At 38.3% G+C, this 14,597-nt stretch overlaps 1 protein-coding gene across 6 annotated transcripts in view; it reads left to right on the forward strand.

Moving 5' to 3' along the window:
- Positions 1-1,079: 1,079 nt before the first annotated feature.
- The window catches only part of prom1a (prominin 1a), a gene marked incomplete at its 3' end in the record, with an annotated part of 61,921 nt that continues 48,403 nt past the window's right edge, over positions 1,080-14,597 (forward strand). For 2 of the 6 annotated variants that reach the window (XM_082177851.1, XM_082177849.1), the window contains exon 1: positions 1,082-1,691. In XM_082177851.1, the coding sequence (XP_082033977.1) occupies positions 1,460-1,691 (232 nt within the window). In that variant the 5' untranslated portion in view covers positions 1,082-1,459. Of the gene's footprint in view, positions 1,692-14,597 lie in introns of all 6 variants that reach the window. The other 4 variants (XM_082177848.1, XM_082177852.1, XM_082177850.1 and 1 more) reach the window with 4 other exon arrangements.

The following is a 14,597-nucleotide window of genomic DNA, read 5'->3' on the forward strand; positions in this document are numbered from 1 at the left end:
GGCCCCATTTACTTCACTTTTGCTATTTAATCAGAGCGAATGAGACGAGTGCGTGTGTGGTGTTTGTCAACGCGCCTTTGGAGAGAAGTGAAAGCGACAGCTCGGCTAGTATCGATACTTCAGGAAATTAGTATTGGTACCGTTCAGATATTTCAGTATCGATATTTATCGAAATATCGATATTTTTGACAACACTATATGATACCATCCATATTCCCTGTGCAGCACCTTATGACTGGAGATGGATTTTGCCAGGATTCCCATTTATAAAAATTCGGATTGTAGGGCTTGAACAATCATTTTACCAACCCTCCCATTTCCTCATGATTTTATGATGGCTAATGTGCGGTATAATATGTTTGTGTGACAGGAAACAATGTTCTGGGACTAACAAAAGATGCTGATCCAGGATGATGTTCTACTCAGCCTCTGTCATAAGGAAGATGTTAGATTTTCACTAATGATGTTTCCACCAAGATACATGTAGGCTATATAAATTAGTGTTACTGTAAATCAAAATAAATAGGCCTAAGATTTTCCTTCAGACCGAATAGGAAACTTTCAGAGTCTGTTTAATTGCATTTTTAGAGTCATATTAAGTTGCCACACCGAGAATTATAATAACAGTGCTATTTTGGTGCTATAATTTAGAGAAATTTTACCATGAAATAGTGTATGAAACAGGGCCATTTTAGACATAGTTCATTTTGATATTTAACCATAATATTAACATTTTGTTGAGTGAGACAACCCATCTAATAGGCTACCAGCTACCACAAAACATCACATATTTTATTAAATCTTGCTAATATTGATGTTTGTGTCGTTGTTTTCTAACAACAACAAAATGTCACTTAGAGGATGATGTCATTGCTTTTTTTGATTAGGGAGATTTTAAAAAGACGGGAAAGTAGTGGAATTATTTAAATAGCCTACATGAAGAAGAAAAAATTCCCTCATGTCATTTCATACTTTTGTTTGATGTCAACATGAAACTGAAATCATATCAACAACTAAACATGCAGTGTCGTGTTCTGAACTAGAGGGAATCATTAAGGACAAAAGGGTGTTTAAAAAGTCAAATTTTCATCAGTGTTTGAAAGTGGTAAAGATGATTGAAAACTGCCTAAATTAAATAATCGCGTCACTGATCTTTAGCACCCGGCAGGCGGAGCGCGAGCGCGAGCGAGTCTGTATTCACTCACACCTCACTGGCTCACGCTCACCAGCCGTGTTGTTATAGCGGAGCATCTGACTGACTGACTGGCCGACAGAGAGACGCGAGGTGAACCTGCAGGAGCCGCTCGCCACGGGGACCATGGTCATCATGAATCGCTCGCCGGACAGCAGGACTTGAGACCTGCGGTTTATCTGCAATCACCGAGATTGTCCTTCCACAGTACACCCAGAATTTCCTCCACTTCCATCATCTGGAATTGCTTTAACACTAGAACTAATCATGCTGTGGAAAACGGGACTGATTATTCTGTGCTGGGGCTTGTCGTCTGGGGAACTCCAGGACCGGCAGTCCGGCACTCCTGCTGCTCCAGCGCGGAGAACTTTGGATTTCGGCTTCGTCCCCTCCGGAGTTTACGAAACCGTCGCCTATTACGAGCCTGGGGCCATTGGGATTTTATTTAACATGATGCACGCTTTCCTCTATGTGGTTCAGCCTAACCCGTTTCCTGAAGGTGAGCTCAATCCTGTGATTTTCTTGAACTTCTGGACACCTTTAAGAATCAATTTGATGTTTCCCTCACTTACTAATTAATTTGAAGCAGGTTATTTCTATATGTTACCACACTATTTCTCCAATAGCAATACCATATCACGAGTAGTGTGTGAGAGAGCTGCCACCTGTGATATCTCTCTCCATGGTGAATAAGAATGTGTGAATGTGGCTGGTCTGGCATATTCTCCACCCCCACTGTGTTCGTCATTATTTGGTAGATCTTGAGATTAAGATTGTGAGTGACCCTGTGAGTCACTATCCTAATGAGCTAAAAGGCTAATCTTGAATGCCATATGTTGCTGCGCTTTTATTTTCCAGCATGCCACAGGTGGATATAACCCGGTTCCTGGAGGGACCCCAAACATACACACAATAGTAGATCTTGGAGAACTTTACTAAAGAGCTGGTTTGTTGCGTCAGGTGCTTGATAAGGTAGACATCCTAAATGTGTGCTATTGGTCATCCTTTAGAAACAGGGTTGGGAAGGGCTGGTATAATCAACAACTGAAGCCACCAAGCACCCACTCTTATCAATAAAAGTGCCAAAAGGGAGCTTTTCACTGCAATGCCATAGAAGATGACATTTCTTTCTTACCATTAAGAACATTTAATCGGAAGAACCACTTTCTACTATAAAGAACATTTTATCCAATGGAAATGATTCCATTGATGTTAAAGGTTCATCATGGAACTGTAGATGCCAATAAAGAACATTATTTTTAAGAGTGTATAGATCTTGCATACTTTTGCAAGGATTATATACTTTTATTCTACATTCTGCTCTGTATTTCACTTAATTCTACTCTATTTCCGAGGTTATAATTCCTTCTTTTTCTGCAGCTCGTTAATTCCTCATCTGGTAGTGATGGCCCCCCTCTAGCAGTAGGTCTAAGTCATCTGTGCATACGTCTTCTGAACCCATGCAACACTGTCGGCATTTTGTTTTCATTTCTCCTCCTCCGTTCTCAAATAAAAATAGCCACAGCTGTAGCCTTTCGGCAAATTAATTAGAATGATAAAAGCTCTGTGACAGGCCTCCAGTATATGATAATTCAGCCCACTGCGTTTGATTTGCAGAAAAGAGACAGCCGTACAGCTGCGGCAGTCTCGTCATAACGCCAATCCTGCTTGATTTGTTCTCTGCCACTATGTTTGTGCCAGTCTTGGAAGTCATTTCTTAGCGTGGATTTTCAGGGCTGATTTAAGAAGCCTGGTCACGTCACACCTAGACATAGACAGACATGCTCAAATCCTTTGATCCTTAAATCTGAATGGACTTTGACAAGTGAAAGTAAGGACACTGATGTGTGATGGTAACCCCCTGTCTCCTTCAAAAGAAACAGTGTCTTTAGACCTTCAAAACTACTCGTAAGATCAAAACACGCCGGGGGACGATGGTTCGGTAATGGCCTATTAATTGCTCTATGTGAAGGTCTCTGGTTTCACAGAGTTATATTGCCAGGAAATATATTAGGGGGGACTTAGGATCTCTTTGTTCTCAGACATTGGCCTGGCTGTCATGACTGCCACCTTTGGTCTCTCTCTCTGTTCCCTGAGCCTTGGGCTGTATCTCATTTTGCTCCTCAAAGCAAATTTTTGTCTTTTAAGATGGTGTGTCATTTCAATAGCACTAGTGTCACCAAACGAATGTTAAAGTAATGATTGTTTCTGTACAGGTTTATCAAACATTTCCCACATCTGCCACTGGTCGTGTAAAGCCGGGTTCAGACTACTGAGGTTTCGGGACGATTTATGCCCGATTTACCCCTCCCGAAATCACGTCCAGGGCATCAGTCGGTTCCGATGGTTGATATTTAGGATTTTAAATCGGGATGAATGCGACTGATTACGTTAGTACTTCCAGAATAGCCAATAAGAGACAAGTGTCTCTGTACAAGGAGACGCGACGAAACTTTTGAAATTTTGACCATGAAACAACGAGCAGCTGTACGGGTCCAGGACAACGGAGATGGTGGAACGGCTGGTCCAAATGTGCCAACAACACGACTGCCTTTATAATGTCTCCTTATATAATGTCTACAGCAATTTGCCGCGACACAGTATCCGTTTTATTTAAATCAGCTTCCCCGTGAGATCACTTGAGGTGCTAAATCTGGCATGATCATCTTAACAATATCTTGTAGTGTGTGATGCGGCACGATTTTAAAATCTTGTTTTGTGCGCAGGTTTGAGATTTGAAAGAAAATCTATGAAGATTCTCCAGATTTCTCAATTTAAAAACTCCTGTAGTCTCTGAGCCCGGCTTAAAGGTCCCATGACATGCTACCTTTTTGTAGGCTTTAATATAGTCCTTAGTGGTCCTTAGTACTGTATCTGAAATCTCTTTCCAAAAATTCAGCCTCGGTGCAGAATTATAGGCACTACAAGCCAGTCCCAGAATGAGCTTCCTTCAGACGGGCCGTTTCGGTGTCTGTAGCCTTAAATGATAATGAGGAGGAGAAAGGCGGCGCAAGATGGTCAAGGCCACACCCACCCTCCAACGGTACCGTGGCGTGCATTTTTACGTTGGATATAGCAATGGCACGAAGACACGCAGTCTTTCAAGCATTTCAGTTTGACCCAGAATCTGATCCAGATGAAGAAGCAACGGATGAAGAAGTTGCAACTCAGCGGCTCCAGCAGGACGTTTCCGAATGGTTAGTTTAAAATATTATGTTTGGATACGGTACTTTATTCGGATGGTTTACAGTTATTATCATGTAGCTAACGCGAACCTACTGTTGCCTTTTCATGAGATCTGTAACGTCTGTAATTTATCTTATTACAATTACATCAAGCTCTGCGATCTTGAAATGCGGATATCGCGCGCGCCATATAACCAACAGGAAAACGGTTATCCAAATAACAAAGAAATGTACAACACTCGCGTTACAGTATGTGTAACTTGATGCTGTCTACCTTTACATTAGCGCAAGTAACTGCATAGCTGCATAGCTAATGTGACAGCCACATTCTACGTGTAAGAAGCTAGGTAACCATAAACAGTAAAGCAACACACTTATATATAATTTGTTGACTTACTTGTCCGACGTTCAGCAAGCCCAGCTCTGTATTGACCATTCGATGTTCATTTGTACATCCAATTATTGAGCAATTATTATGCTTCACTCGCTCAAAAGCCATGATATCTAACTAAAATCGCGCGCGCGCGTTCTACTTCCTAGCGCATTTTCTCATGGGCGAGAAATATTCTCTGGGCGGGCAAAGCAGAGAAAGGGGAGGTAACATTTCTCCTTATGACGTCATAAGGAGGAGATTCAAGATCAGCCCGGTTGAGCTTCCATTTTCTCAAAGGCAGAGAAAGATAGCAAAAGCTCGATTTACACCGATTAAAATTTTTAGAAACTTGGGGACCATATACAGGCTAGGGGAACTCATATTAATGTTAAAAAACCTCAGAAAGTGGAAATTTCATGTCATGGGACCTTTAAGTTTGGAGTCAGTAAGATTTCATTTTTCTCTCTTTTTATTTTTGCAAAAAAATACAATTATTCTGCAAGGATCAAAAGTGACAGTGAAGACATTTGCAAAAATCAATTAAAAAAATGTTTTTCAAAATTGATAATTAGACATATTTCTTGAGCAGCAAATCAGCATATTGGAATGATTTCTGAAGGATCATGTGACACTGAAGACTGGAGTGATGATGCTGAAAATTCAGCTTTACCATCATAGAAATATATTTTTAATTATTTTAAAATAGAAAACGGTTATTTTAACAATATTTCACAATATTACTGTTTTTCAGTTCTACCCAAAAACACAAAAAAATCGTACCTACCCCAAACTTTTGAAAGGTTATGTATAAGTAGTCAGTTATGAATTCCATTAGGGGGCTATTGTAATGTGGACACCCTTGAGCTCCATCTCAGATTATATGGCAGATCCCAAATCTAGCATTCCAGGTGATGAGCTGAGTCCATCTGAAGTAGACATATGCAGTGGAGGCAGTTGCCAGGGCAACATAAGTTTCTCCCATTGGCCTACATATGTCTGAATGCTGTAGTGTTATACAAGGTGTGGATAGCCAGTGCTTTCTGCTAGAAGAGCACTGCTTTAGTAGATCTTAACAAATCCTTGTTTAACCACAGGACAACCAAGACTATGTTAATATTTTTCATGCCAGGAAGTATGCAAAAGTGCTTATACCAGGGCTATTATAATTTAATAAAACATATATATTTTTGCAGTAAAGTCAATTGTATATTTTTACTTTTTGAATGTATTACTAATTGTTATATGTTGAATTCATGTTCATAAAAAAAGACGCTGCAGAGCGTGACGTCATATGATATCACGACTGTTGCAGTGTCCGAAGAAATTTTGCATGCTCAAAGTAAAACAAAACAAAAAAACAAAAACTTAATAGACATATTTTTCAAAAATTCACCCAGCAGGGTTGCTGAAGGATGAAGCATCAGTGCTGATGGCAGATGGCCGCCAGCTTGCTGTGCTCCCTCTTGCTCCTCTACATCTCGAGAGGCAGTTATGACACTCACTGAGGCTGAGGGGAAATTAAATTGAACTTTTTCCTCTCTATTGCTCCCTTTCCCTCTTTCCATACCCCAGTTATCTCATTCTGCTTGACCTTCATTCGTTCTTCTCCTTGCCTCCACTCAGCAAGCCCTCCCAGACATATTCATGTCCAGAACTCCTCAAAAGGAGTCATGTTTAAAGGCTTTTGCTGTTATTTTTAGAGGTGGCATAAAAAAAAACAATAGACAGTCATTACAAATATATTCAATTCTGATGCTAGGGACTTGGACACAAATCCAAATGAATGGAATGTTTAATTCAAAATAGAATAGAATAGAATAGAATAGAATAGAATAGAATAGAATAGAATAGAATAGAATAGAGAAACCTTCAAAATAAGTTGTTGTAGTAAATCATATTCATACATTAAAATTACAGTGGGAGTGTGCCAGACTATGGTTGTTATTTTATGAGCAGCTGTGAAATACATCCCACATATTTGAATGTAGTGAGCATTATAGATGTTTGAGGAGGAAGTTGGAGATGTTGGGAGCGTGTGATTGGTCACGTGTTCTCATGACTCCAGCATGACTGTGGTGCTCCAGGGACTGGCACATGTCACTAGATTTCCCGGGGTATCTTTAACCCAGCATGAGGCCCATGAGCTCCAGTAAACCCAGTGCCCAACTGTCAGCATTATCAAAATGAGCTGGCATCCTAATAATATTCTAAAAATGTTCTTAATAAAACACCTTATTTTGGGTTTCCAGTAACGTTCTTGATCATTTCTGTTTCCTGAAATAATGTTGGTGTTTCAGTAGCATATTGGTTATTAATCAGTATTAATGGTTTTATTTGTTTATATTTAATTGGTATCAATTAAGTTTAGGGTCTAATTCTCACTATTAACTAGTTGCTTATTAGCATGCATATTACTAGGATATTGGCTGTTTATAAGTACTTATAAAGCACATATTAATACCTTATCCTGCATATTCTACCTCCCTTAATCCTACCCAATACCTAAACGTAACAACTATCTTACTAACTATTAATAAGCAGTGATTAGGAGTTTGAGGTAAAAGTCGCAGTTAATAGTTTGTTAATAGTGAGAATTGGACCCTAATCTTAAGTGTGACCATTTAATTTAATAATACTATTAAATGCATTCCTGTAGCTCAAGCAGAAGAGCATGGTGCTAACAACATGGTGATAGGTCATGAGTTCGATTCCCAGGGAATGCTTGAACGGATAAAGTGTATACCTTGAATATGTCGCTTTGGATAAAAGCACCTACCAAATGCATTAATGTTTGCACTGTTTTGCCTTGTTTGTGGCTCGATTTAGTCATCATCAGTGAAAGCTTTTCGAAGTGATTGGTTCATTTTGAGGGCTAGTTAGTTAGTTTGCTCACAGAAATGCTACGAATTTAATGGTTTTTGAAAACTAGATTTTAAGGAATTTTATAAAAAATTAGGTATATCAAGTGTCAAAAAAATGTAAATTTGCATTTAATTTAGTTAGTAATTGTTTAAAAATTACAATGGTAACTGAGTTCCAATGGACCAAAATTAGGGCTATCAATTTAACACGTTAATTTGGTGTGATTAATTATGGGAATACATTTTTTATTTTTATTATTAATGCTTTTAACGCACCTCGCCCCGGCCCAGACCCAAAAATGCTGCTGTATGTTTTTTTGTCTTATATTTTATCATAGGTTAGCAATGTCACACACATCCCGAATGTCTGCAAATGTGATATTGCAAATGTGATACAATATTGTCAATATATTGTATGTTTTTGCAAAATTTCGCCAATGAAAATGGTTCCAAACAAAACCACAGCAGAACTGTTGTGCATCTCTGAGCAACACACACTGGTGATGCATTACTGAATGAATCCACAGTTTTTAACTCATCGAGTGAGCCATTGATTCAGAGACCCATTCATAAAGACGGTCATTGCTTCGTTCCTGAATGAATCAGCAATTTGAATGAATCTGTTGAATAAATGACTGAATGACTTGAAGGCCCCGATATACTCACTGCGAAGTGTATTTTATTTGCAAAGTGTGTAGTATTTTATACTATTTCTTATTGTATGTAAGTACAAACTCGTGAAGCAATAGATTGTTTAAAAGCAGGCAGCGTTACGATATTAAACATGAAAAAACTCTTTCAATTAGAATTACAACTTCCAGAGGTGGCTGTTTTGAACTCTCGAAACAAACACAAAACAAAACAAAAACTCAATTATTCGATCAGTTAATCAAAAAACATAATATGATCAGAACCGTGAGTTTTGTCATCTGTTGTACCAGAAGCATTTAAAAGTTTGTTTACCGTGTTCTTATTTTAAATCTGTTTAGAGAAACTTGTATAGAATTTTAATCTCTGCTTTTATCAGTTAACAGCCATAGTGAAAATAATTATCTCCTCATTGGTATCAGCCAAAATGTTATTATCAGTCCATCGCCAATTTATCATTTTCATATAGCAGGCAGCGGAATCTTTTTTTTTTAAAGTGTGAATAGATGAGGATGACTGTTTTTTCTTATTAAAAAATTTTTGATTATTAAATATTTACTAATGCTTCCGGCTACCCACTGATCATTTTACCTCATTTAAATACATCCCACAGACTGGCAGATTTCCCAAAAATCAGCGCAGAATAAGTATGCTGATTCCGCCTGGACATGCTTACAGCTTAAACACTCCGGTCCTGGCTTAGACGTTATAAGCAAAAGGGTTATTTGCAGCATGTTGTCCCTTATCTGAGAGCTGATACGCTCCTGTCTGGATGTGCTTAAGCTCTGCAGGGCTTGTAGCTGCCCTAGATCTTGCCCTCCTGCTCTTTTGCTCCGCACCTTTGGTGTGCTTTACCTGGGGTTCTGGATGAAAGCCAATTCACAAGAACACTTTAAGAGGATTTCAAACTGTTTGTAGCCATTGAGCCACATTGAGAGAGTGGCTATAGGCATCTGTGGTGTGTGAATCTCAGACTGATTGCATAATGATGACCAGGTCATAAGTGGTCATATGTTCGCTTCACAACAGATTAATTATGACTGTCTAAAGTGACAACACATCTAGCAACCATACTGAACTATATATAGACTATTAGACCATTTTATTTTTGTCTAAATTTGGCCTTGCATTCACGCCTGTACAGTAGAGGGTGCAGCTCAAACAAACCAAACACAAATGTGATGTTTATGTCATTTTTGCTTATTAGTATGGTTGAATTGGATCATCGAAGGTCAGCAGCGAAGATATTGGTTAATAAAGTAATTAAATGCATAAAGTATTTTTTGTTATTTAACATTTTGATTACAGGTTTGTGTAATATTCTGAGTTTGCATTTCACTGTTTTTATTCGTTTTGAGTAATATTGAATCTGTTTTGTGCAAGTGAGAGGAATAAATGTTTACATTTAGTCTAGAACTACAATAACCATCATGTTTACACGGCGCACAAATATTCACGTCCGATTTCTCTTAACATGGGGACTGGAGAGGTGTCAGTCAATAAATGGGAAAACATTATTTTAAAGTAACTCGGATATTTTGTTGTAAATTTAAAAATGAATGCATTACTTTACTAGTTACTTGAAAAAATTATCTGGTTAAGTAACTTGCATTACCCCCAACACTGAAAAAGTTAATTAAGCTTTTGTTTACAGACACCATTTGGTTTGAAATTGTGTTAACTGTCCAATTCAATTCATTCAGTCTTAATGTCCAAATATCTTGTGGGACGGGAACCTCTGTGTTTGTGTGGCCCACATTAGTGATGTTTGTGTGTTGATGGTAAGCCTCTCTGGAGTGCCTCAGATTTAGACTGTCATAACTAAACTGCTCCTGCTGCTAATGTGATGATCGCATTTACATTTAAACTCCAGTGAGTGTTTTCCTCCACTGCCTCATGTTAGCATGGCATTATGGGATGTCAGACAGTGAACCCATCAGGTGTTCTGTTCTGCAGCATTTTTGAGAGGAAAGTGGGATTGCTGTAGCCTCTGAATGAAATACTTATTTTTAGAAGAGCTGCACACATACACACAGTTACTTTCACTCTCCAGCATGTTGTGTGGGTTGGATTTCTCTCTCTAGAGAGGGAAACAAAGGCTTAAACTGAGAGAGTGTAATGAAAGACTGGCAGTGATCCTGAGCTATACTGCCCTCGATTATACAACCACATTTAGCCAAGTCAAAGGGGCTATTTAGGCATCCAGAGATACAGAAGTCTTAGCAAAGACACAGACCGTTCAAAAACAATTTTGCATCATCCAAAAGGTTTGTTCAAATCTTGAAGGTGTATTATCACATATTTAAAAAAATATTAGTAGTAGTATTTTCTCTGAATCCGTGAATATAGGGTTGGTCATTACTAGACATGTTGTATCACAATAATTTCATCATGGTATACAATATTATCAAGGTATTGAAATACATTACAAAACAGGAAAATATTAAAGGGTTAGTTCACCCAAAATTAAAATTCTGTCATTAATTACTCACCCTCATCCCAGAAACGTAGTCAACACATCTTTAAAATGTCCATGTGACTACAGTGGTTCAAAAAAAAAACGACACATGTGTGTGATGCTGACGCAGGAGCCAGCCAATAATGAGCCAGCGTTCTGACGTGAACAGCATCAGAGACTGACATGGACAGACTGATCTCATGAAATGGCGTATGTATGACACGCCAATTCCTATTTCCATTTTTGGCGTGTTATCAGCACGCATAATCGATTTTCAGCGTGTTTATCAACGCCGGTGACTAAATATATATGACCTACCCCAACCGCGTCCCTAAACCTACCCGTCACTGGGGTTAATACCATTTATGAGTGTTCCCCTACCATCCTAGGAAAAAAAATATTGCTCCCCAGATGTAGATATACATTTTGGTCAGTTTCGCTCGGACATTTAACGGCGTACACATACACGCGGAATCACTCTGACGTTTAACGGCGTAGACATACACGCGGAAGATGACGGTTCGTTTCGGCGTGGACATACACGCGGATAGCTCAAAATGCGTATAAATAACACGCCACTTGACTTGAAAGTGGCGTGTATGTTTACGCAAAGTCATGATGTCATGTTGCAGACATGGAAGAGAAGAAATTGTTGAATAAAGTCGTTATTTTTGTTTTGTTTTTTTCGTGCACAAAATATTCTCGTCACTTTGTAAAATTAAGATTGAACCACTGTAGTCACATGGACTACTTTAACAATGTCTTTACTACCTTTCTGGGCCTTGAAAGTGGCAATTTCGTTGCTGCCTATGGATGGTTCAGAAAGCTCTCGGATTTCATCAAAAAGATCTTAATTTGTGTTCCGAAGATCAATGAAGATCTTACGGGTTTGGAACGACATGACGGTGAGTAATTAGCCTAATACCAGAATTTTCATTTTTGGGTGAACTAGCCCTTTTACAAACTTCAGTTTTATCCATTTAACAACAAGTTTAATACATTTTTTGCAAGTTTTGATACTGTCACATGTAATGACCAACCCCCAGCTGAAAGTTCAGCTGCTCTTTTTTAATATTGGGATTTTCAGAAGCATATGTAGAACAGCAGGTACTACCAGCCTGATCTCACGGCAATTCATACAAATTCTACTAGGTGGCTAATTCGTACGAATTAATACGATTTTTGCTAAATCGTACATATTTTACGAATTGCCCAATTCGTATGAATTCATACGAATGACCTACCCCTGACCCCACCCCTAAACCTACCCATCACGTGGGTTTAGACAAATCATACGAATTAGCCACCTTTTTATCATTCGTACGAATTGGTCGTGATATCATGTTGGTACTACATACAAAAGTTTGGATTTTCATTGGAGTTTCACTTTTTTTTCACGTTTTACTCTTATTTTTGTTCTTTTTTCTAGTTTAGTTTAGGAATATCAAATATCTGATCACCGAATAGGTATGACACACCCAATATTCCTCATCATATGACCACTTTAATCAAAACCGAGGCAAGAAATCCTCTTTATGAGGTGACGCCTGCAAAGTGGCCTTAGATAACTGGTTAACAGAATGTAAGCATACTAGGACATTTCCAGGTAACACTAGAATGTCATGAACATGAGGTCAGGGAGTTGCAGTGCTTCTGAAAGGTTGAGAGGGCATCCCAGCTGGGAATACAGGAGAGGGTGGCTCTAAAGCTACGTCACTAGGCCTTCTGGGAAAATCCAGAGGGGTTATTTATGGGCAGAGTGAGATGGCTGATAGGATTATATAGACTGTAAGTGAGAGCGATAATGGTGTATAATAATGAGAAAGAAAAGCTCAAATGAGCATACGTGATATGAAAAAAGGAGTAACCTCTTTTGTAACATTATAAATTACTATTACAACTCCCACTCTTGATCAATTTAATTGCTGAATAAAAGTGTTTTCTTTTTAATCTTACCCCAAAATTTTTAATGGTAGTGCATCTTTAAGTTGTTTTCCTATTCTGTTGGCTGCTTCCCAAAAGGATGATTCAGGTCTGAATGTCTTTGTGGGTTTTGTTGGCAAAACTTGGCCCACACAGATGCAATCTGAGTCCAAATATTCACACATATATTCATCCTTTCCTCTAGCTTTGATCTAATTTAGCACTGCTTCATCCCATGTGGGCTGTAGTTTAAAAAAAAACATGCATTAAGAGTATAATGTACAAATACTACAGATGCTGATATTTCCTCATTAAAATGTATGCCCTTGCTTATCTGCTTACCATAAATTCACAGCGCAAGAGGGAGATTGCACGTAATTGTGTTGTCACGTGACTCGCTAGCATTTCCCAGCTGAAATTAGCCTCTTTGCAACATTTATTGCCTTGAGGCTGTTTCAGCTGTATATGTCAGTTGAATATCGCTCTTCATTTAGATTTTTTTTAAACTGTGCCGTTGTTAAAAGTAAGCAAATGTTCACATGAAGAAAATTTGTGCTTCTTGTATGTTCATTAGAATCAATACATGGGAAAATCAAAAAAAAAATTATGCCTGACTAGAATTGTGTGTTCTGATGCAGTTTCTGTTTAACAGGGACAGAACAGTGTTTTTGCACATGTCAGAATTGTGCAATTAATTCATCACAAAGTAGTAGATCAGGGAAAGCCACTGTGGACACATAAACAAAGGCAAAAATGTGCTAATCAGTATTAATCAGTAACACCTCCATGACCCTTATTTATCTTTATATCAGCTTTGCCATGATCAGTAAGCTGATATTAAGCAGGGATTGCGTTTATTCTGTGTCCAAAGAGAGAGAGAGAGTCCCAATTTCTGTCATGGCAAATTAAAGGTAAGTGTTTTATAAACACTTTTTGTTATAATGGTTGAAACTCTTCACATCCTCATAGCAATCAGTAATAGAAGTGGTCTAAACATAAAAACATGTACATGTCTTCTGTGGAAGTCGCAGGACCAAAACATTTTTTTGTCCAATCATTACATACAATGTCCTACCTGCCCGTCAACATATGTATTTTCATACCTTCCACGCACCTGTTCGCGCTGACATCACACGTCATCAGCGCGGTCCATGAGGCTATGCAGAGTTGTAGACACAGTCACCGAGCGCCACAAACAAACAGCAGCCACCCTTTACAATTACTGCTGAACCAAAACAACGAGCTTCTGCTGCGTTCACGCCATGTCGTAACCGTAATTACGAGATGGCAACCCGTGACGTTACCCGGAGCAGTAAATATCCTCAGACGCGGATTAATGCATCTCTGTCAATACTATCAAAGCCGAAATTATTCTGCAGTAGGAAGGTGGTACAAGTAGGAGCTCCTTAAATTGTTTACGTTCATAATTATTGTAACGTTATATGTGGTTTGAGACATGAGGTAAACATCGACGCTTTGCAGACTCTGCTGTAGGGATGCACCGATACCATTTTTTCAGATCCGATCCAGTACCAAAAATTCTGAGTATCGACCGAGTATTTTTAAATCAAGTAGAATTTCTATAACTCTGTGTGTTGAACTGAAAATCACTCTTTTGTGTGTTACACACAATCTACTTAATACAGACAACTTCAAGAAAAACAACAAATCAAAAAAATATATGATCACAATCTATGACAAAAATGCTATTATAAACTAGATTAGTAGATAATTCAGCAGTAAAAGTTACTCTAGAAAAATCAGGAGTGCACAATAATTGTACAAAATCTGATCATTTAGTAAAAAAAAAACACATTATTTAGTGGGGAACAAATAAGAGACAATAAGTGTAGCACTATATCTGGTAAAACGTAACACATTGCTCTTTGTGTGGTTGTAAAATACATTCATGAAAAACAAGTATATACTATAAAATTAAGACATATTTTAAATGTAT

The sequence above is a fragment of the Leuciscus leuciscus genome, assembly GCF_965113295.1.
Source record: "Leuciscus leuciscus genome assembly, chromosome: 8".
Classification (NCBI taxonomy): domain Eukaryota; kingdom Metazoa; phylum Chordata; class Actinopteri; order Cypriniformes; family Leuciscidae; genus Leuciscus; species Leuciscus leuciscus.